At 43.2% G+C, this 21003-nt stretch overlaps 1 protein-coding gene across 2 annotated transcripts in view; it reads right to left on the bottom strand.

Annotated features, from left to right (window-relative positions):
- Positions 1-21003, bottom strand: part of MUC4 (mucin 4, cell surface associated) — a 70660-nt gene that overhangs the window by 40077 nt on the left and 9580 nt on the right. For both annotated transcript variants that reach the window (XR_012488096.1, XM_074301508.1), the window contains exons 2-4: positions 2412-10133; positions 1276-1400; positions 588-752 (exon numbers count right to left, since the gene is read on the bottom strand). Coding sequence is in view for 1 of the 2 variants with exons in the window: in XM_074301508.1 (XP_074157609.1) it covers positions 588-752; positions 1276-1400; positions 2412-10133 (8012 nt within the window). In the remaining variant the exon portion in view is untranslated. The remainder of the gene's footprint in view (positions 1-587; positions 753-1275; positions 1401-2411; positions 10134-21003) is intronic.

Genomic DNA, 21003 nt, shown 5'->3' on the forward strand with positions numbered 1-21003 from the left:
GGATGAGGTAAAAGCCCCCCCCCCCACCTCACCCCCTTCCCCCCGACGCCCAGTAGCCCTTGAGCTGAGCTGTGAAGGAAGAAGCGGAAATGACAAGGAGTGCAATCCAGACACTGAAAGGCAGTGAGGGTGAAAGAAATGTAGAGTGGAGATGAATATCCCGTTGAAAAATAGGAAGAAACCCAATTCGAGTCAGCTGAGGAGTAAAATACAATATGCCCCCACAGATAGGCTTGATGGTAAGAATATGTCCCTTACCACTCAAGCAAATTTTTTGACATAATCCAAGTTTAGTATTAAAGCAGGTTCATGAAACGATCTAGGTTTGATGTGTGATTTATTGGTGTTAAAAAAAAAAAAAAAAAAAAAAAAAAAAAAAAAAAAAACTCTGGAGAGGAAATACCCTAATTTGGCATCTGCTCGCTATACATCTTAGAATTTCCTGAGGAGCCAGTAGTCAGCAGGATAAGTTCTTTGTCTATTTTCCCTTCAAAGCCAGTCTTTCCCTACCCCTGCACCCTTTACACTCCTCCCACTCAAATCGAGACCTCCCTTAGAAACATTTGGATTAAACCATTCATACTCACCTGGTAAAATATTTCTCCTCCACCCCTGGAAAAATCAGCATCAGCCCAGAATGCAGCCACTATGGCCAAGTGATAATTGGATGTAAAGCCTCCAGGAGGTGGGTTCGGGTAGGAGAAAATGTCATATTCTGAGGATGGGAAGATGATCTGGCCATTATCTGTAAACTGAAGGAAGTCATATTAGAGGTCAGGCCATGGGGGGCTTTTTAGCAGAAGAGAGGGAAAGAGCTAGATTAGTTTGGCTGATTTCACAGGGGCAATGTAATTGTGACCTGAGACTACAATAACAAGTTGTGCTATAGCCCAAAGCTGCACATGTTTGATTATCTTAGATAAGCATATATTTCCCTCTTATTTTTCCTCCCTCCCAATACCTTCTTATTAGCATTAAGTTCTTAATATAGTAAAAAGTGTGTATTTTTCTGTCTCTGGGTAGATTAGAATGTAAATCCAGACTCTCAATTTATGGAAAGAAGGATGGGGCTGGGGGAACCTTTCCACATGTGGGTCTATATAGTCCTTGTTTTGCAGCTTGCACTTTGCACTCCCTACTGAAGACAACCTTTTTGTTGGGAGTTGTCCTTTCTCATGAGATTGTAATAAATTCTTTTTACTTTTTACCTTATGAGTCTCTTTTAATTTGGACACTGTCCCATACAGCTAACAGAAGCTCCTTAAAGTGACTTACATAGAGGAAATCCCGGAGCTTTGAACCAAAGGGGAATCCAATCTGAGGTTTGAAGACTCCTATAATAAAGTCCAGTCTCCTAATGACATATCTATGGTCGTGTTGGTAGGGAAAGAGTGGAATACCTAAAAATGGAAGTAGAAGAGAAATGAGAGGTCTTTATAGGGATGGACTGACCATAACTAAAAGGTTTCTCTAGGCACTACCTCATCTTTCAAAGCAAACCAACCTGGTCAGTCTCTAAATAAAATCCAGCATTAATGCTGTTTCCTCCTCTTCCAAGCTCCTGTTGTTCCTACTTCCAGTATCATTGCATAGATGCCATACCTTAAGGACCACTGGGCTTTTCCATCTGACTTGAAAATTCCTTTTCATGTTATATCTCCCATTAAAATGGAAAATCCTTGAAAGCAAGGAAAACTTTGCTTTTCTGTGGATATTCCTGGTACTTAGCACTAGAGTTTGCAAATAGTAAGCATTTAAATGCTTTTTTCACTCAATTATTCATTCACTTGTTCATTTCTTTTGTCAGCTTATTAAAAGTGATTTCTGAAAGTCATATGGTACATCCCCTTAAGCACTTAAGCCCACAAAACATCCCTTGCAGATGGAAGAGCATTGTCTTAAATATTCCAAAAACTTCCTTCACTTGTTTTAGCTTTACATATCTGACTCCCTGTCCTTAGCCCACCTCATTATAGTGAGTTCTCTCATTCTCTCTCTGTGCCTATTTGGGTCTCCATCTCTATGTCTCTCTCTTTCTATGTGTCTATGTCTCATTTTCTATAAATTCTCTCTCTCTCTCTCTCTCTCTCTCTCTCTCTCTCTCTCTCTCTCTCTCTCTCTCTCTCTCTCTCTCTCTCTCTCTCATAAAGTCATAGATTTAAAGTTAGAAAGTACCTGGAAGGTGAATGAGTTATAAAGATGAGGAAACAGAGGCTAAAAGATTAAATCTTATCATCATTCTTAATAAGAATCTGAAGAATTTAAACTCTGTTCTCCATGATATCAAGTCTAAGTCTGTCCCCTGTGTTACATAATTGCCTCAAAATCAGGGGCTTACTCAGATTTCAGTATCTTAAAGGAGACCGTGCCAAAAAATAAAAATAAAATAAGACAAAGGAGCTCTCATTGACCTGGAACTGGGGAGGCTGAAGCATTCTCAGAAGTCATCTGGATGGTTGTGCGGGGTGTGGAGGCGCTCACACCAGGCAGAGAAGTGACATGATTTGTGGTTGGAAGAGTCTGTTTTGTAATGACAGTGGCCACAGAAGACGAGGTAAAGGTAGTTTGGGAAGTTCCTAGTTGCTGACCAATGGTTGTAGATTCAGCTGTTGTCAGAGTAGAGGAGCCCTGAGTGGAGGTTGTTGGTGTTGGGCTTGTGCCCTGAGTGGTAGTGATCTGGGAATCTCCAGGCTGTTGGCTAGTGGTTGTGGATTCAGCTGTTGTCAGAGTGGAGGAGCCCTGAGTGGAGGCTGTTGGTGTTTGCCTTGTGCCCTGAGCTGCTGTGGTCAGGGAAGTTACAGGCTGTTGCTTAGTGGTTGTGGATTCAGCTGTTGTCAGAGTGGAGGAGCCCTGAGTGGAGGCTGTTGGGGTTGGGCTTGTGCCCTTATTTGTAGTGCTCTGGGTACTTCCAGGCTGTTGACTAGTGGTTGTGGGTTCAGCTGTTTTCAGAGTGGAAGAGCCCTGAGTGGAGGCTGTTGGGGTTGGGCTTGTCCTCTGAGTTGCTGTGGTCTGGGAGCTTCCAGGCTGTTGACTAGGGGTTGTGGATTCAGCTGTTTTCAGAGTGGAGGAGCCCTGAGTAGAGGCTGTTGGTGTTGGGGTTGTGCCCTTATTTGTAGTGGTCTGGGAACTTCCAGGCTGCTGACTAGGGGTTGTGGATTCAGCTGTTGTCAGAGTGGAGGAGCCCTGAGTGGAGGCTGTTGGGGTTGGGCTTGTGCCCTGAGCTCCTGTGGTCTGGGAACTTCCAGGTTGTTGGCTACTGGTTGTGGGTTCAGCTGTTTTTAGAGTGGAAGAGCCCTGAGTGGAGGCTGTTGGGGTTGGGCTTGTCCTCTGAGTTGCTGTAGTCTGGGAACTTCCAGGCTGTTGGTTAGTGGTTGTGGATTCAGTTGTTGTCAGAGTGGAGGAGCCCTGAGTGGAGGCTGTTGGTGTTGGGCTTGTGCCCTTATTTATAGTGGTCTGGGTACTTTCAGGCTGTTGACGAGGGGTTGTGGATTCAGCTGTTGTTAGAGTGGAGGAGCCCTGAGTGGAGGCTGTTGGGGTTGGGCTTGTGCCCTTATTTGTAGTGGTCTGGGAATTTCCAGGCTGTTGGTTAGTGGTTGTGGATTCAGTTGTCAGAGTGGAGGAGCCCTGAGTGGAGGCTGTTGGGGTTGGGCTTGTCCCCTGAGTTGTAGTGGTCTGGGTACTTCCAGGCTGTTGACTAGGGGTTGTGGATTCAGCTGTTGTCAGAGTAGAAGAGCCCTGAGTGGAGGCTGTTGGGGTTGGGCTTGTGCCCTGAGTTGTAGTGGTCTGGGTACTTCCAGGCTGTTGACTAGTGGTTGTGGATTCAGCTGTTGTCAGAGTAGAAGAGCCCTGAGTGGAGGCTGTTGGGGTTGGGCTTGTGCCCTGAGTTGCTGTGCTCTGGGAACTTCCAGGCTGTTGACTAGTGGTTGTGGATTCTGATGTTGTCAGAGTGGAGGAGCCCTGAGTGGAGGCTGTTGGGGTTGGGCTTGTGCCCTTATTTGTAGTGGTCTGGGTACTTCCAGGCTGTTGACTAGTGGTTGTGGGTTCAGCTGTTGTCAAGGTGGAGGAGCCCTGAGTGGAGGCTGTTGGGGTTTCGCTTGTGCCCTTATTTGTAGTGGTCTGGGTACTTCCAGGCTGTTGACTAGTGGTTGTGGATTCCGATGTTGTGAGAGTGGAAGAGCCCTGAGTGGAGGCTGTTGGGGTTGGGCTTGTGCCCTGAGTTCCTGTGGTCTGGGTACTTCCAGGCTGTTGGCTATTGGTTGTGGACTTAGCTGTTGTCAGAGTGGAGGAGCCCTGAGTGGAGGCTGTTGGGGTTGGGCTTGTGCCATGAGTTGTAGTGGTCTGGATACTTCCAGGCTGTTCACTAGTGATTGTGGATTCAGATGTTGTGAAAGTAGAAGAGCCCTGAGTGGAGGCTGTTGGGGTTGGGCTTGTCCCCTGAGTTCCTGTGGTCTGGGTACTTCCAGGCTGTTGGCTATTGGTTGTGAATTCAGGTTTAGTCAGAGTGGAGGAGCCCTGAGTGGAGGCTGTTGGGGTTGGGCTTGTCTCCTGAGTTGCTGTGGTCTGGGAATTTTCAGGCTGTTGACTAGGGGTTGTGGATTCAGGTGTTGTCAGAGTGGAGGAGCCCTGAGTGGAGGCTGTTGGGGTTGGGCTTGTGCCCTGAGTTGTAGTGGTCTGGGTACTTCCAGGCTGTTGACTAGTGGTTGTGGGTTCAGCTGTTGTCAGAGTGGAGGCTGTTGGTGTGGGGCTTGTGCCCTTATTTGTAGTGGTCTGGGTACTTCCAGCCTGTTGACTAGTGGTTGTGGATTCAGCTGTTGTCAGAGTAGAAGAGCCCTGAGTGGAGGCTGTTGGGGTTGGGCTTGTCCCCTGAGTTCCTGTGGTCTGGGTACTTCCAGGCTGTTGGCTAGTGGTTGTGGATTCAGGTGTTGTCAGAGTGGAGGAGCCCTGAGTGGAGGCTGTTGGGGTTGGGCTTGTCCCCTGAGTTGCTGTGGCCTGGGTACTTCCAGGCTGTTGGCTATTGGTTGTGGATTCAGCTGTTGTCAGAATGGAGGAGCCCTGAGTAGAGGCTGTTGGGGTTGGGCTTGTGCCCTGAGTTGCTGTGCTCTGGGAACTTCCAGGCTGTTGACTAGTGGTTGTGGATTCAGCTGTTGTCAGAGTAGAAGAGCCCTGAGTGGAGGCTGTTGGGGTTGGGCTTGTGCCCTGAGTTGCTGTGCTCTGGGAACTTCCAGGCTTTTGGCTAGTGGTTGTGGATTCAGATGTTGTGAAAGTGGAAGAGTCCTGAGTGGAGGCTGTTGGGGTTGGGCTTGTCCTCTGAGTTGCTGTGTTCTGGGAGCTTCCAGGCTGTTGACTAGGGGTTGTGGGTTCAGCTGTTGTCAGAGTGGAGGCTGTTGGTGTGGGGCTTGTGCCCTTATTTGTAGTGGTCTGGGTACTTCCAGGCTGTTGACTAGTGGTTGTGGATTCAGCTGTTGTGAGAGTGGAAGAGCCCTGAGTGGAGGCTGTTGGGGTTGGGCTTGTCCCCTGAGTTCCTGTGGTCTGGGTACTTCCAGGCTGTTGGCTATTGGTTGTGGATTCCGTTGTCAGAGTGGAGGAGCCCTGAGTGGATGCTGTTGGGGTTTGGATTGTGCCCTTATTTGTAGTGGTCTGGGTACTTCCAGGCTGTTGACTAGTGGTTGTGGATTCCGATGTTGTGAGAGTGGAAGAGCCCTGAGTGGAGGCTGTTGGGGTTGGGCTTGTGCCCTGAGTTCCTGTGGTCTGGGTACTTCCAGGCTGTTCACTAGTGGTTGTGGATTCAGCTGTTGTCAGAGTGGAGGAGCCCTGAGTGGAGGCTGTTGGGGTTGGGCTTGTGCCCTTATTTGTAGTGGTCTGGGTACTTCCAGGCTGTTGACTAGTGGTTGTGGATTCCGATGTTGTGAGAGTGGAAGAGCCCTGAGTGGAGGCTGTTGGGGTTGGGCTTGTGCCCTGAGTTCCTGTGGTCTGGGTACTTCCAGGCTGTTGGCTATTGGTTGTGGACTTAGCTGTTGTCAGAGTGGAGGAGCCCTGAGCGGAGGCTGTTGGGGTTGGGCTTGTGCCATGAGTTGTAGTGGTCTGGGAATTTCCAGGCTGTTGGCTATTGGTTGTGAATTCAGGTTTAGTCAGAGTGGAGGAGCCCTGAGTGGAGGCTGTTGGGGTTGGGCTTGTCTCCTGAGTTGTAGTGGTCTGGGTACTTCCAGGCTGTTGACTAGTGGTTGTGGGTTCAGCTGTTGTCAGAGTGGAGGAGCCCTGAGCGGAGGCTGTTGGGGTTGGGCTTGTGCCATGAGTTGTAGTGGTCTGGGTACTTCCAGGCTGTTGGCTATTGGTTGTGAATTCAGGTTTAGTCAGAGTGGAGGAGCCCTGAGTGGAGGCTGTTGGGGTTGGGCTTGTCTCCTGAGTTGTAGTGGTCTGGGTACTTCCAGGCTGTTGACTAGTGGTTGTGGGTTCAGCTGTTGTCAGAGTGGAGGAGCCCTGAGTGGAGGCTGTTGGGGTTGGGCTTGTGCCCTGAGTTGTAGTGGTCTGGGTACTTCCAGGCTGTTGACTAGTGGTTGTGGGTTCAGCTGTTGTCAGAGTGGAGGAGCCCTGAGTGGAGGCTGTTGGGGTTGGGCTTGTGCCCTTATTTGTAGTGGTCTGGGTACTTCCAGGCTGTTGACTAGTGGTTGTGGACTTAGCTGTTGTCAGAGTGGAGGAGCCCTGAGTGGAGGCTGTTGGGGTTGGGCTTGTGCCCTGAGTTGTAGTGGTCTGGGAACTTCCAGGCTGTTGACTAGGGGTTGTGGATTCAGCTGTTGTCAGAGTGGAGGAGCCCTGAGTGGAGGCTGTTGGGGTTGGGCTTGTGCCCTGAGTTGCTATAGTCTGGGTACTTCCAGGCTGTTGACTAGGGGTTGTGGATTCAGCTGTTTTCAGAGTGGAGGAGCCCTGCGTAGAGGCTGTTGGTGTTGGGGTTGTGCCCTTATTTGTAGTGGTCTGGGAACTTCCAGACTGTTGGCTAGTGGTTGTGGATTCAGCTGTTGTCAGAGTAGAAGAGCCCTGAGTGGAGGCTGTTGGGGTTGGGCTTGTCCCCTGAGTTCCTGTGGTCTGGGTACTTCCAGGCTGTTGGCTATTGGTTGTGGATTCAGGTGTTGTCAGAGTGGTGGAGCCCTGAGTGGAGGCTGTTGGGGTTGGGCTTTTCTCCTGAGTTGCTGTGGTCTGGGAAGTTACAGGCTGTTGCTTAGTGGTTGTGGATTCAGCTGTTGTCAGAGTGGAGGAGCCCTGAGTGGAGGCTGTTGGGGTTTGGCTTGTGCCCTTATTTGTAGTGGTCTGGGTACTTCCAGGCTGTTGACTAGTGGTTGTGGATTCCGATGTTGTGAGAGTGGAAGAGCCCTGAGTGGAGGCTGTTGGGGTTGGGCTTGTGCCCTGAGGTGCTGTAGTCTGGGAACTTCCAGGCTGTTGACTTGTGGTTGTGGATTCGGATGTTGTGAGAGTGGAAGAGCCCTGAGTGGAGGCTGTTGGGGTTGGGCTTGTCCCCTGAGTTGCTATAGTCTGGGAACTTCCAGGCTGTTGACTAAGGGTTGTGGATTCAGCTGTTGTGAGAGTGGAGGAGCCCTGAGTAGAGGCTGTTGGGGTTTGACTTGTGCCCTTATTTGTAGTGGTTTGGGTACTTCCAGGCTGTTGACTAGTGGTTGTGGATTCCGATGTTGTGAGAGTGGAAGAGCCCTGAGTGGAGGCTGTTGGGGTTGGTCTTGTGCCCTGAGGTGCTGTAGTCTGGGAACTTCCAGGCTGTTGACTAGGGGTTGTGGATTCAGCTGTTGTCAGAGTAGAAGACCCCTGAGTGGAGGCTGTTGGGGTTGGGCTTGTGCCCTGAGGTGCCGTAGTCTTGGAACTTCCAGGCTGTTGACTACGGGTTGTGGATTCAGCTGTTGTCAGAGTAGAAGAGCCCTGAGTGGATGCTGTTGGGGTTGGGCTTGTCCCCTGAGGTGCTGTAGTCTGGGAACTTCCAGGCTGTTGACTAGTGGTTGTGGACTTAGCTGTTGTCAGAGTGGAGGAGCCCTGAGTGGAGGCTGTTGGGGTTGGGCTTGTGCCCTGAGGTGCTGTGGTCTGGGAACTTCCAGGCTGTTGACTAGGGGTTGTGGATTCAGCTGTTGTCAGAGTAGAAGAGCCCTGAGTGGAGGCTGTTGGGGTTGGGCTTGTGCCCTGAGGTGCTGTAGTCTGGGAACTTCCAGGCTGTTGACTAGGGGTTGTGGATTCAGCTGTTGTCAGAGTAGAAGAGCCCTGAGTGGATGCTGTTGGGCTTGGGCTTGTGCCCTGAGGCGCTGTAGTCTGGGAACTTCCAGGCTGTTGACTAGTGGTTGTGGACTTAGCTGTTGTCAGAGTGGAGGAGCCCTGAGTGGAGGCTGTTGGGGTTGGGCTTGTGCCCTGAGGTGCTGTGGTCTGGGAACTTCCAGGCTGTTGACTAGTGGTTGTGGACTTAGCTGTTGTCAGAGTGGAGGAGCCCTGAGTGGAGGCTGTTGGGGTTGGGCTTGTGCCCTGAGGTGCTGTAGTCTGGGAACTTCCAGGCTGTTGACTAGTGGTTGTGGACTTAGCTGTTGTCAGAGTGGAGGAGCCCTGAGTGGAGGCTGTTGGGGTTGGGCTTGTGCCCTGAGGTGCTGTGGTCTGGGAACTTCCAGGCTGTTGACTAGGGGTTGTGGATTCAGCTGTTGTCAGAGTAGAAGAGCCCTGAGTGGAGGCTGTTGGGGTTGGGCTTGTGCCCTGAGGTGCTGTAGTCTGGGAACTTCCAGGCTGTTGACTAGGGGTTGTGGATTCAGCTGTTGTCAGAGTAGAAGAGCCCTGAGTGGAGGCTGTTGGGGTTGGGCTTGTGCCCTGAGGTGCTGTAGTCTGGGAACTTCCAGGCTGTTGACTAGGGGTTGTGGATTCAGCTGTTGTCAGAGTAGAAGAGCCCTGAGTGGAGGCTGTTGGGGTTGGGCTTGTGCCCTGAGGTGCTGTAGTCTGGGAACTTCCAGGCTGTTGACTAGGGGTTGTGGATTCAGCTGTTGTCAGAGTAGAAGAGCCCTGAGTGGAGGCTGTTGGGGTTGGGCTTGTGCCCTGAGGTGCTGTGGTCTGGGAACTTCCAGGCTGTTGACTAGGGGTTGTGGATTCAGCTGTTGTCAGAGTAGAAGAGCCCTCAGTGGAGGCTGTTGGGGTTGGGCTTGTCCCCTGAGTTGCTGTGGTCTGGGAACTTCCAGGCTGTTGACTAGGGGTTGTGGATTCAGCTGTTGTCAGAGTAGAAGAGCCCTGAGTGGAGGCTGTTGGGGTTGGGCTTGTGCCCTGAGGTGCTGTAGTCTGGGAACTTCCAGGCTGTTGACTAGGGGTTGTGGATTCAGCTGTTGTCAGAGTAGAAGAGCCCTGAGTGGAGGCTGTTGGGGTTGGGCTTGTGCCCTGAGGTGCTGTAGTCTGGGAACTTCCAGGCTGTTGACTAGGGGTTGTGGATTCAGCTGTTGTCAGAGTAGAAGAGCCCTGAGTGGAGGCTGTTGGGGTTGGGCTTGTGCCCTGAGGTGCTGTGTTCTGGGAACTTCCAGGCTGTTGACTAGGGGTTGTGGATTCAGCTGTTGTCAGAGTAGAAGAGCCCTCAGTGGAGGCTGTTGGGGTTGGGCTTGTCCCCTGAGTTGCTGTAGTCTGGGAACTTCCAGGCTGTTGACTAGGGGTTGTGGATTCAGCTGTTGTCAGAGTAGAAGAGCCCTCAGTGGAGGCTGTTGGGGTTGGGCTTGTGCCCTGAGGTGCTGTAGTCTGGGAACTTCCAGGCTGTTGACTAGGGGTTGTGGATTCAGCTGTTGTCAGAGTAGAAGAGCCCTCAGTGGAGGCTGTTGGGGTTGGGCTTGTGCCCTGAGGTGCTGTAGTCTGGGAACTTCCAGGCTGTTGACTAGTGGTTGTGGACTTAGCTGTTGTCAGAGTGGAGGGGCCCTGAGTGGAGGCTGTTGGTTTTGGTGTTGTTCCCTGAATTGTAGTGGTCTTGGATGTTGGTTGGTCTTGAGTAGTGGATGGCACAGACTTTGTAGTCTCTGTTCCTCCTGTATTGAGAATAGTAGTAGGAATTTGTGTTGTAGATCCAGGAATGTTGCTTATGCTGGTGGAAGTAGATGCTTCGCTGGAAGTATTTGCCCCTTCAGTTGTTTCCCCTATAATAATGAGCAGATTTGTGAGGTTAAAGTGGTTTCTACTTAGTATGGAAGAAATTAATAACTGTTATTTTGAGGAGTCCATGGATTTCCTCGCATACACTACAAAAGGTATCATTTTATTTGAATCTTACACGTCAAAAAATGCAGGCACGGGAAATAATCCCTACAATGCCAAGGAGAAGGAATTGGAGAATCATAATGTGAGGTCCAGCAACAAGACCAATATGTTTTAACCATGGATTATATAAAAGGGAATACTCTATAAGAGGCCTGGTTGAAAAAGTCTAAGGTTTTGAACAGCAGCAAATATAAACCGACAAATTTCATTTGAGTTTAGAAGCAATAAGAAACCCTGCAGTTTTGGGTGGGGAGAAGTGAGAAATTTAGATGTTCACTTTAGAAAAATCACCTTGATCTGTATATTGTGTTTTTATAAAATGAAAGTGATAATATCTATCCCATCCTCTTTGTTGTCTTGATGCAAATAAGGTACTTTGTAAGCCATCAATTGCTACAATATTTTTTACTTTCATTGTTATCTAAGCTTAAGAAACCTTTAAGACTGCTACCTTTGTTATTCTTCCTTCTTGTTGGGTTTGTTGGGCTGCAGTGGGTGTTGTTCACAGACATGATTAGAAGTAAAAAAAACTGTACCTGGAATCAGAAAACTTGGGATTCAGTTTCTCTCAGTTCTGCCATTGACAATCTTTGCTTCCTCATTTATAAACTTGGACTAATTCTATCTCACTAATATATCAATGAGATATTTGTAAAGCACTTAGCACCCTGCCTAGTTCATAGTAAGTTCTCAAATGCTTGTTCCCCTTTTCCTTTTCTCTATCTATGTAGTATGTTGCAATGAGAAATAAGGAGAGGTTAGTATGAAGTTGTTTGAGAAACAGTAAAATTCTACATAACTGTTACTGTTTTCTTTGTATTGACTTGTTGATTTTGGTGTGGAGCTATCCTAAAGGTGTATGTAGTCAGTGGGGTGGGGTGGGCAGGTGTTTACAAACTCTATTTTTGACATTAGCTCAAAGTAGAGGTCACATATTGCTTCATGGGATGGTAGAATGAGTTCTTAGAGGTCACATCCAGGGCTTCTTAAACTTTTTTCATTCACTACTACTTTCTAATAAATTTTTACAGGACCCTGATATATGGGTATATAAATTAGGCATACAAATCAAACATTTACTGATAAGAAATCACAATTTCACAACCTCTACATTCAATTACAAGTCCCCATATGGGATCACGGTCCATTTAAAGAAGCATTTAAGTTTAAGAAGCTGGGATGTAGTCCAAAGCCCTCCTTTTTGTCTGCGTAGGTAAGCTAGACTTGGGGTCAGGAAAAGCGATTTCAAACTCTCAGACCCTTAATTATATCACCCCAGGCAAATCAATTAACTTGTCTCAGTCTCAGTTTAATCATTTATAAAAACTGAGGCTCAATAATGGAACCTATCTCACTTGTCCAAATGAGATTACTTCTGCAAATCATAAAGCATTAGGTAAGATATCAACTATTATTGTTATTCTTTTACAAATGAAGAAACTGAGAGGTAAATTGACTGGCCAAAGTTGGCAGAGCTAAGAGGTCAGGTGTGTTGGTTCCCGAGCTCCTGATCTGAACCTCGAGTCCTGCATACACAGAATGTATTGCTTCCTCATCTTCAATCAATAAATATTTATTAAATGCCTACTATATACCAGACATTGTACTTAGCTATTCAAAGAAAGGCCAAGAATAGTCTCTGTTCTCAAGAAGCCTACAATCTAATGGGGGAGACAATACATAAGAAGAAGCTGAACAGTGGATGTGGGATAAATGCTTATTTAGGGAGGGAGGTGGGATTTTTCAGTTTACGAATCCTCCCTCCTCAGATCACCTTACATTAACTTAAGTGTAAATATATCACTTAGGAGTAGTGAGATGGTACGTGGATAGAACACTAAGCCTGAAATCATCTCCCTGAGTTCAAATCCCTCCAGAGACACTCACTAGCTGTTTGACGCTGGGCAAGTCATTTAACAACACCCACTGCAGCCCAACAAACCCATCAAGGAGGAAAAATAACAAAGGTAGCAGTCTTAAAGGTTTCTTAAGCTTAGATAACAATGAAAGTAAAAAATATTGTAGTAATTGATGGCTTATAAAGTACCTTCTTTGCATCAACACAACAAAGAGGATAGGATAGATATTATCACTTCCATTTTATAAAAACACAATATACAGATCAAGGTGATTTTTCTAAAGTGAACATCTAAATTTCTCACTTCTCCCCACCCAAAACTGCAGGGTTTCTTATTGCTTCTAGACTCAAATGAAATTCGTCAGTTTATATTTGCTGCTCTTCAAAACCTTAGACTTTTTCAACTAGGCCTCTTATCTATAAGAGTATTCCCTTTTATATAATCCGTGGTTAAGACATATTGGTTTGCCTTGGTTTCCTCATCTGTAAAATGAACCAGAGAAGAAAATAGCAAACCATTCCAGTATCTTAGCCAGGAAAATCCCGAAGGAGGTCACAGGGAATCAGACACAACTGATGAGGACTGCTTTTCATTTTGCCTTTGAACCCCCTCCTAATGCCTAGCACCTGGCAGAATCATAGAATAACAGATTCAAAGCTGCAAAAGAAGCCTTTGAGGTCATTTAGTTTTAAGCTTTTTAAACTGTGGGTTGGGGCCCATATGGGGTTGTATAACTGAATGTGGAGTCGTAAAAAATTGGCAACAATCAAAGGCATCATAGCAACAGCAATATTGTACGATGATCAGCCATAATAGATTTGGTTCTTCTCAGTGATCCAAGGCAATTCCAATAAACTTTGGATGGAAAATGGCGTCCCCCTCTAGAGAGAAAACTATGGATACTGATTGTAATTCAACACATGCTATATTCACTTTTTTTCCTTCTTTTTTTTTCTCATGGTTTTTTCCTTTCCATCTGATTTTCCCCTCCCAACATGATTCATATGGAACTATCTAAAAAACAAATGTACATATATAACAAAAAATATTTTTCATGTACCTGGGGAAAATAAAAATTAAACAAGAGAAAAAAAAGTAAAAGGTATCAAATATTCCACCAAGATTTAATTCTTTATGTAAAAATAAATAAGTACATCCCTATCATTAGTGTACAAATTTGCTTTCCTTTTTAATAAATAGTAAAATTGTGTATATATCAAAAATTATTTTAAAATAAATTTCTTATGATCATTTTAAATGTTTGATTTATATGCTATTTTACATAGCTAGGGTCACATAAAAATTTCTTGGGCAAAAAGAGGTTGTGATTGGAAAAAGTTTAAGAGCTTAATACAACTGCCTCCTTTGACAGAGGAAGAGTGGAGGCTCAGACCACACTGGTAGTAAGGGGCAGAGTTTAGGCTTCAAACTTGGTTCCTCCAATTCTAAAACTAGCTTTTTCCAATGTACCAGGTTAAACTCACTTAATATATCTTTGCTATTTACTTGCTGCTTATTTTCATAGAGGAAACAAGAGTTGTAGATAATAGTGAAAATGGTGGTTGAGCTTTTGTTCTTAATTTATTTTTCTTAAGTTGTTCCTGGAACCAGAGGTGTTGAACCTGTGGCAACCTTACCCAGTGTGTTCTTGGTAATCCCTGATTTGTCTTATTATTATTTCCTCATCTGTGGTGGCAAAACAGGGAGACTATCCTGAGGGAAGTGTATAGATTTCAGTTGGGATTGCTTCTCCAAATGTACCCCTATTTTTATGCAAATAAAATTGTGTCCAAGAGGACATCAAGGTAGAGAGACCTTCCTGACTTTACTTGGCTTTTTATGGCTCAGGTCTTTTTTTTTTTCTTCTTTAGTACTGGTTGGTGGGAGAGTCAAGTAAGAAAAGCACTTATTAGTCACCCACTATGTGCCAAACATTGTTGCTAAGTACCCACTGCCATCCAGTTTCTGTAATTGGTCACACAAGTCCTTGGTTTGGGGTTATAGCTTTGATTTACCATTTCCTAAAGAGAAGCACTGTAGCATAGTAGTTTGAATAGATATAGTAGATTTCTGTGCTGAAAAGATCTGGGTTCATTTGCCTCTGGTGCTTATTGGCTGTATGACCCTAGGCAAGTCATTTAACTAGTTAGAGTTCTATGCAACTCCAAGAGTCCTTTTACTCCCAGGCAACTGTATTTTTATCTCTAAGTCTCTTTTGAGCTCTGAAATTCTATTCATTTTAATATATTATTGTTGTGTTTATAAGTTCATTTATACTAGGATTCAAGTTCATTAATATGAAACTCCTCAATGGTAGAGAATGATGACTGCATGTCCACCTGTGATGAGAGAGGCAAAATTGGCAAGAGCTTGGGAGAGGATTCTTGTTCTTTTGCTTCTTCTTATAATCTTTCTCTTTCTAAGGATGTGTCCTTGAAGAAAGTCTGAATCTGCATATGTTTTCTCTCAAAGCTGAAAGCCAGAAAAAGTAGGGTCTCTTCTTGCCCAAGTTCTTGGCAACTCTATCCTTACCAGAGTTATAGAGTATTGAGTAATCATTCTACTCCAAGAGAAAAATATTTTGCAAATAGTTGAGTCCCAAGTTTCACAATTTAAAAACTAGAGGGTATGAATTCAGAGAAGTCTGGGAAGATTTGTATGAATTGATGCAGGATGAAGTAAGCATACCTAGGAGAATGCCTTATATGATGATCACACTATGATAAAAGCTTGGAAAAGCTTTAGAGTTGTGATAAATTTAACCAGGACTCCAGAAGCATATATGAAAAAAACCTGTTTCCCAGCTCTTGGCAAAAAGGGAATATACTGGAGTGCAGGGTGAGACTTAACATTTTTAAACATTGGTAATGTATGACTTATTTTGTTTAACTATATTTATTTGTTAAAAAGAAGGACTTTTGTGATTTTTTAAATGGAGAATAATTGTGAGGGGAAATAATGAGATGATATTAATAATTTCCCCCCAAAATAGAAAGAATAGATTATTAATGAAATGTTCACATTTGTCAAGTTCAAATTTTTTAAATTATAAAAAGTAAAAGAAATGCTAACTGTTTAACAAAATACACTGCAGTTTCTTACTATAATTTCAGTGTTACAAGTTGACTAATAAATAACTGTTAATTTTTAAATGCTTTTTTTAATGCAAAATAGTTTCATTGGTAGAAAGATTCTTTTTTAACCAAGAGTTTCCTATATAGATAAAAATACAACTCAGTGCTAAATAATAGAATGATTAAGCCTCTAAGACAAATTTGTCAACTTGACCAGTTGTTCTTCCTGTTAAGGATATATTAGAAATGGAAGAGATAACAGTTGTCACTTTCTCTTCTCCTGTTCTATATTTAATAACATTATTATTAGAGGTGTGGCTTTCAAGAGATGTGGGGTGTGACTTTCAATAGGATTCAGCAGTGTGATAAGACTTTCTAAAGAATTAATGTGCTGTATTGTATCTAGGTTATATTGTATTGTATCTAGGTTATATTGTAACACATGTAAAATGTATGGGATTGCCTGTCATTGGGGAGAGGGAGTAGAGGGAGGGGGGATAATTTGGAAAAATGAATACAAGGGATAATATTATAAAAATATATATAATAAAAATTATTTTAAAAAAAGAATTAATGTGCACATTAAAAGAGATATAAAATCCAGAAAGAAGGGAGTCATAGTTTCACTCTCCCCTTTTAGAAAGAATATTAATAATCTAGATCATATCCACAGGAGGAAGTATGTTATATAAAGATTGAGTAAAGGAACTACAAACATTTCACTTAGAGAAAAGAAGACTTTAGGGGGATGTGATAAATGATTTTATGTAGTTGAAGGACTACCATATAGAAAAAAGATTATTCATATGCTGTTTGACCCTAGCTGGTAAAATTGTAATCATCCACCCTGTAATTGTTTTTTGAAGAGGACCAAAGATATCATAGACTAGGAACAACAGATGAGAATTACAGAGGCAGATTTTGCTTTGATATAACGAAAAACTTCCTATTATTTAGAGTAGGCTGCCTCAGGGGGTGGTGCATTATTGACTGTCACTAAAAGTTATCAAATAGAGGCCAGAAAAGGGCAGCTAGGTAGCACAGTGGATAGAGTACCAGCCCTGAAGTCAGAAGGGACCTGAATTCAAATGTGATCTCAACCATTTAACACTTCCTAGCTGTGTGACCCTGGGAAAGTCACTTAACCCCAGTTGCCTCAGCAAAAAAAAGATTCCTATTGATAATAATAATAACAGCTATTATTTGTATAGCACTTTAAGTTTTGCAAAGTGCTTGATATATTCTATTTCATTTGATCCTCACTATTCTGTAAGATGCAGTTTTTATTAATTATGTTATAATAGATGATTATTACAGATCAGAAAACATATTAAAGGGTCTAAATGACCTGTCCAGAACAATATAGCTGTTAAATGTCTAGGGTAGAATTTGAATTTAGATCTTCCTGACTTCCAACATTATGCCACCTAGATCCCCAGTGTTGGAGTAGACACTAGATGATTTCTTCATTCACTTCCGACTCTGAGCTTCTGTTTCAAGAAGTGAGCATCCTTGGAGTGACAGGAGTGACACTGTTGCTGACAGTCCACATCATCAGATGATGACTTGAGTCAGCTGTGGAGGATGGGATTTGAAGACTACTATTTCATAGCTATCCCTGGAGGAATAGCTGGCAGCCGGCAAGGTATGACTAATAACAGAATGCCTAGAACAATTATATTGATAAAAAAAAGAACATCCACTTCCATAGTAGTACAGAATCTGTGGGGAGTTTTCCATATACTGATTACATTGAGAACATTTCTGCAGGTCTTTGCTTGGTTGTCTTCCTTTTTGCAATTCTTTCCCCACACACATAGCTTATTTTATCTTTAATGTGTTCCCTTCTTGGTTCTTGGTGCTTTAGCCCCCAGCTCAAGATGGGTTATCTTCAGGAAAACGGGGTTTCAAGGTAAAACTCTGTATATGTCTGTAATTCTCAAGACATGACCTCAGGATGATAAGGCAGAGCCTCAGACAATTGTCATGTTGAATATGCTGCCTAGACTATATTGGGAAAATTTAGTATCATTGATTTGTTCATGTTAAAATGCTGGCGCCCAGTTAATGGGGAAATGCTAAGCTTATACCACACAGAAAACCACAAGTAAAAGAAAAACCAAACACACCTCATCCCTAGTCCTGTGCCCAAAGTTGTTTGGATAGCCACAGGGTACTTAGTTACTTAGTAATTTCAGTTGTGTCCAACTTTGAATGATCCCATTGGGGTTTTCTTGGCAGTGATAATTTCACCATTTCCTTCTCCAGCTCCTTTCACAGATGAGGAAACTGAGGCAGAGTTAAGTGACTTGGTCACACAGCTGGTAAGTGTCTGAGGCTGGATTTGAACTCAGGAAGATCAATATTCCTGATGTTGTTTATCTCTCTGTGTACCATTATGACACCACCTAGCTGCCCCTTTCTATTTATTTGCTTTATATTTATGTCATCATGTTTTTATATGTGCTTCTTGTCTCCTAATTTAAAATGTAAGCTCCTTAAGGGATATTTGTGCTTATATTTGGAGAATCTAGCATGATGTCTAATTCAAGAAATACATTTCTATTGGTGTAATAGTGCCAAGGACAGCAGACAGTGGAGGCTGGATTCTTGCCTTTGACAACAGACTATTATCTTTGTGGCTCTGAGCAATAGTGGTATTGAGAAAGATCTGTTTTGCCTCCACCTTTGACTGTTTCAGTGACTGAGCAGAAGGAATACAATCTTTCTGTCTCTACTGGAAGAAGATGAAGAAATATCCAAGAAATGTTACTGGCTTTAGAGGGATTTGAGACTTAGTAGCTCAACTGGGATATGCAAGACCACAAACTTGTACACTTCTCTCTGTTGATTTTGCACTGGTGTTAGAAGACAGCAAGTTTGTTAGCAGCAGCCAGTGTTGGAAAATCTTCCATGTAAAATGTAAGCTTGAGGGAAGGAAAAGAGGTGCTGAGATCTAGAGCGCAAGTAGATGGATGGTATGGATAAGAAGTCCCCTTCTCCTCTGAGATCAGAGCAGAATAAGATAGAATGGAGGAATGAAGAAGGGATTTGAGGTGTAGATTGGGGAGAGAGAGTTTTCCAAAGATGGTCCCTTTTTTCCTCAGTAAAATATGAAGTAGAACTTTAGCTGAGGGGGAAAAAATTGGAAAATTGTAGATAGGTTGAAAAAAGAAGTTCTATGTAACTGACAATATGTAAAATTTCTTATAAATAATCAAGGATTATTCAGAGAAAAATCAAAAGATTATAATGCAGCAGGCAAGACTAGATAACATAAATCCGTAACAACTGATTGCAAAGGTAAATGATGGGTGCAAATCCAGTGTTGGGATTTAGAAAGAAATGAATAGAGATGGGACAAGAAGGCAAGGGATTCAAAAGTGGAGGTTAGTGTAAAGATGGACTGGTTCACTATTGGGTGAAAATTTCAGATGGAGGAAATTAAAGCCAGAACAAAGATAATCCACTTGTTATTAATACAAGAGAAAACAGGTTTAGGAGGGGTAAGTGAAATCACATGAGAGGTGGAATGATAATACATGTCCAATTTTCCCATCTCTGTTTGTCTCTGTCTTGGTCTTTGTGTCTCTCCCTGAATTCCTTCACTCTCCTCTCTCCCCTTGCCTCAGATGCCCAATGAAATTTTCTACATTGCTGCCTTGTTTTTTTTTTTTTTGTAACATCTAATAATTTCTGTGGTTTCAGAATAATAATCCTAATGTCACTTATATAGTACTTTAAGATTTGCAAAATACTTTCCATATATTATCTCATTATCCTTACATCATCCTTGGGAGGAAGGTACTAAAAGTATTTTTATTGTTTCAGTCATTTTAGAGTCATGTCTGACTCTTCATGACCCCATTTAGAATTTTCTTGGCTGTGATTTTAGAATGGCTTGCCATTTCCTTCTCCAGCTCATTTTACAGATGAGGGAACTGAAGCAAACCAGGTTCAGTGACTTTCATAGGATCACACATCTAGGAAGTATCTGATGCCAGATTTGGACTTCAGAAGAGGCATTTTCCTGACTCCATGCATCACACTCAATCCATTGCTCCTTCTAGCTGCCCCCTAATACTACAGGTATTAACATGCCCATTTTTACAAATAAGGAAACTGAGGCTTAAGTGATATTAAGGGAGTTGTTCATTTTCATATAGCTGATAAGAGTCAGAGGCAAGATTTGAATCCAGATCTACTTTATTTCAAGTCCATGCTTCCTGTCTAAGAGCCATTTGAGTTTCAGGATCTCTTAGGTTATGATATTTTGGGGGGAGGTGGTTTGAAGGGCAGCAAGAGAGGAATGAATACACCCCAAATTCAGAAGATGTAGGGACCCAGAATAGGGAGGGTCTAAACTGGCAGATGAGAGGAGAAGTAATTGGTGTGTGAATCATGTGTTGATTCAACTAAATGTGGCAGCTTCTTGTGAAGATTACTAATGAATATTGATTGATTCTTATGCTTTTGTAGTCTACTTTTTATTTATGTAGCTCCTCATTAGATCATGATATTTCTTGTAAATACATATAGTAAAAATGGGTGTGATAAAATTTACACTACCCTACCTTATTTGTTCAGTAAACATGCATTTATAGGTACCACATTTTGTTAGGGGCCAGGTATACAAATGCAAAGAATGATTCAATTCCTGTTCTTAGAGAACTTAGACTCTACCAGAGAATAGCACATTGTGAGAAAAGTACTGTGTAAGCATGAAATACTATCTAATTTAACAAATATTTAATAATTATTAAAAATATTTCTTTCAAAATTGAAATTGTGAGCTACATATAATTACCTTGATAAAGACCAAGATTGTACCAATTGAATAATGATCAATAATGATATTCAATTTATAAACATCTAGATTTTCCTGAAATAGAAATCATTGTTTTCTATTTTGAATCCTCTCTCTTTTTTCTTTTGTATTTAAGTTTAAAATAAAAAAAAACAAAGAAAAATAAACACCTGAGGCATGAAAACCTCCCCAAGACAACTATCATGTTCCCCCTTGGGTTCCCAAGCTTTCTCTTCCCCAGGTTAAGCATCTCTGGTTCCTCTATCCAGTTTTCCTGTGACATGATTTCCAGTTACTTTTCCATATTAATCCCCTTTCTATAGATACACTCTAACTTGTGGGTGTTCCTTTCATAAGGTGGTACTCAGAACTAGCCAAAATATTTCAGGTGTGATCTGACCAGGGCTAGATACAATGGAACCATCACTTTTCTTGCTCTGAGCTCTGTACTTTTAATGCCAGAGAAACTGAGGCAAGATAGAGATTAGAGAATTTTTAATATTTTATTTATTGGAGAGGTTAATTGATTGACTGGATCGGACTCTCATCACAAAGTATCCAGTATTGAATGTGAGACTCCAAGGTTTTTAAAAAAAACTTCAGTAAGAAGAGAAACAAAAGCAGAAGACAAAGAGCAGGAATTTCCAGAGAAGGACCATAAATTCAGTTCTGACAGATTAGGGGTGAGAACTATAAATTCTTACTAATTGGGAGTTAAGGAGGTGTCCAGCTAGAGACAGAAAGTCTAGAGAAATAGAGATAGAAGATGTCGATTAGGTATCTGAGATAGGACATCTGGAGTCTTATCTTTTGGAATGTCAGAGTGGCCAGATCTGTACAGCCCTAATTACCTCAGCCCTAATGAACAGAAAAAGGGGGGGGTGCATACTAACTCGGGGAAATTGAGATATTATAATTCAGGGAAACTAATGCAGGGAAACTGAGGTAAAGCAATTCAAGGAGACTTTTATTAATGTTGCCAGAGATCTCAGATCCTTTGAGTATCACG

This window comes from Sminthopsis crassicaudata, chromosome 3, assembly GCF_048593235.1.
Source record: "Sminthopsis crassicaudata isolate SCR6 chromosome 3, ASM4859323v1, whole genome shotgun sequence".
NCBI classification, from domain to species: domain Eukaryota; kingdom Metazoa; phylum Chordata; class Mammalia; order Dasyuromorphia; family Dasyuridae; genus Sminthopsis; species Sminthopsis crassicaudata.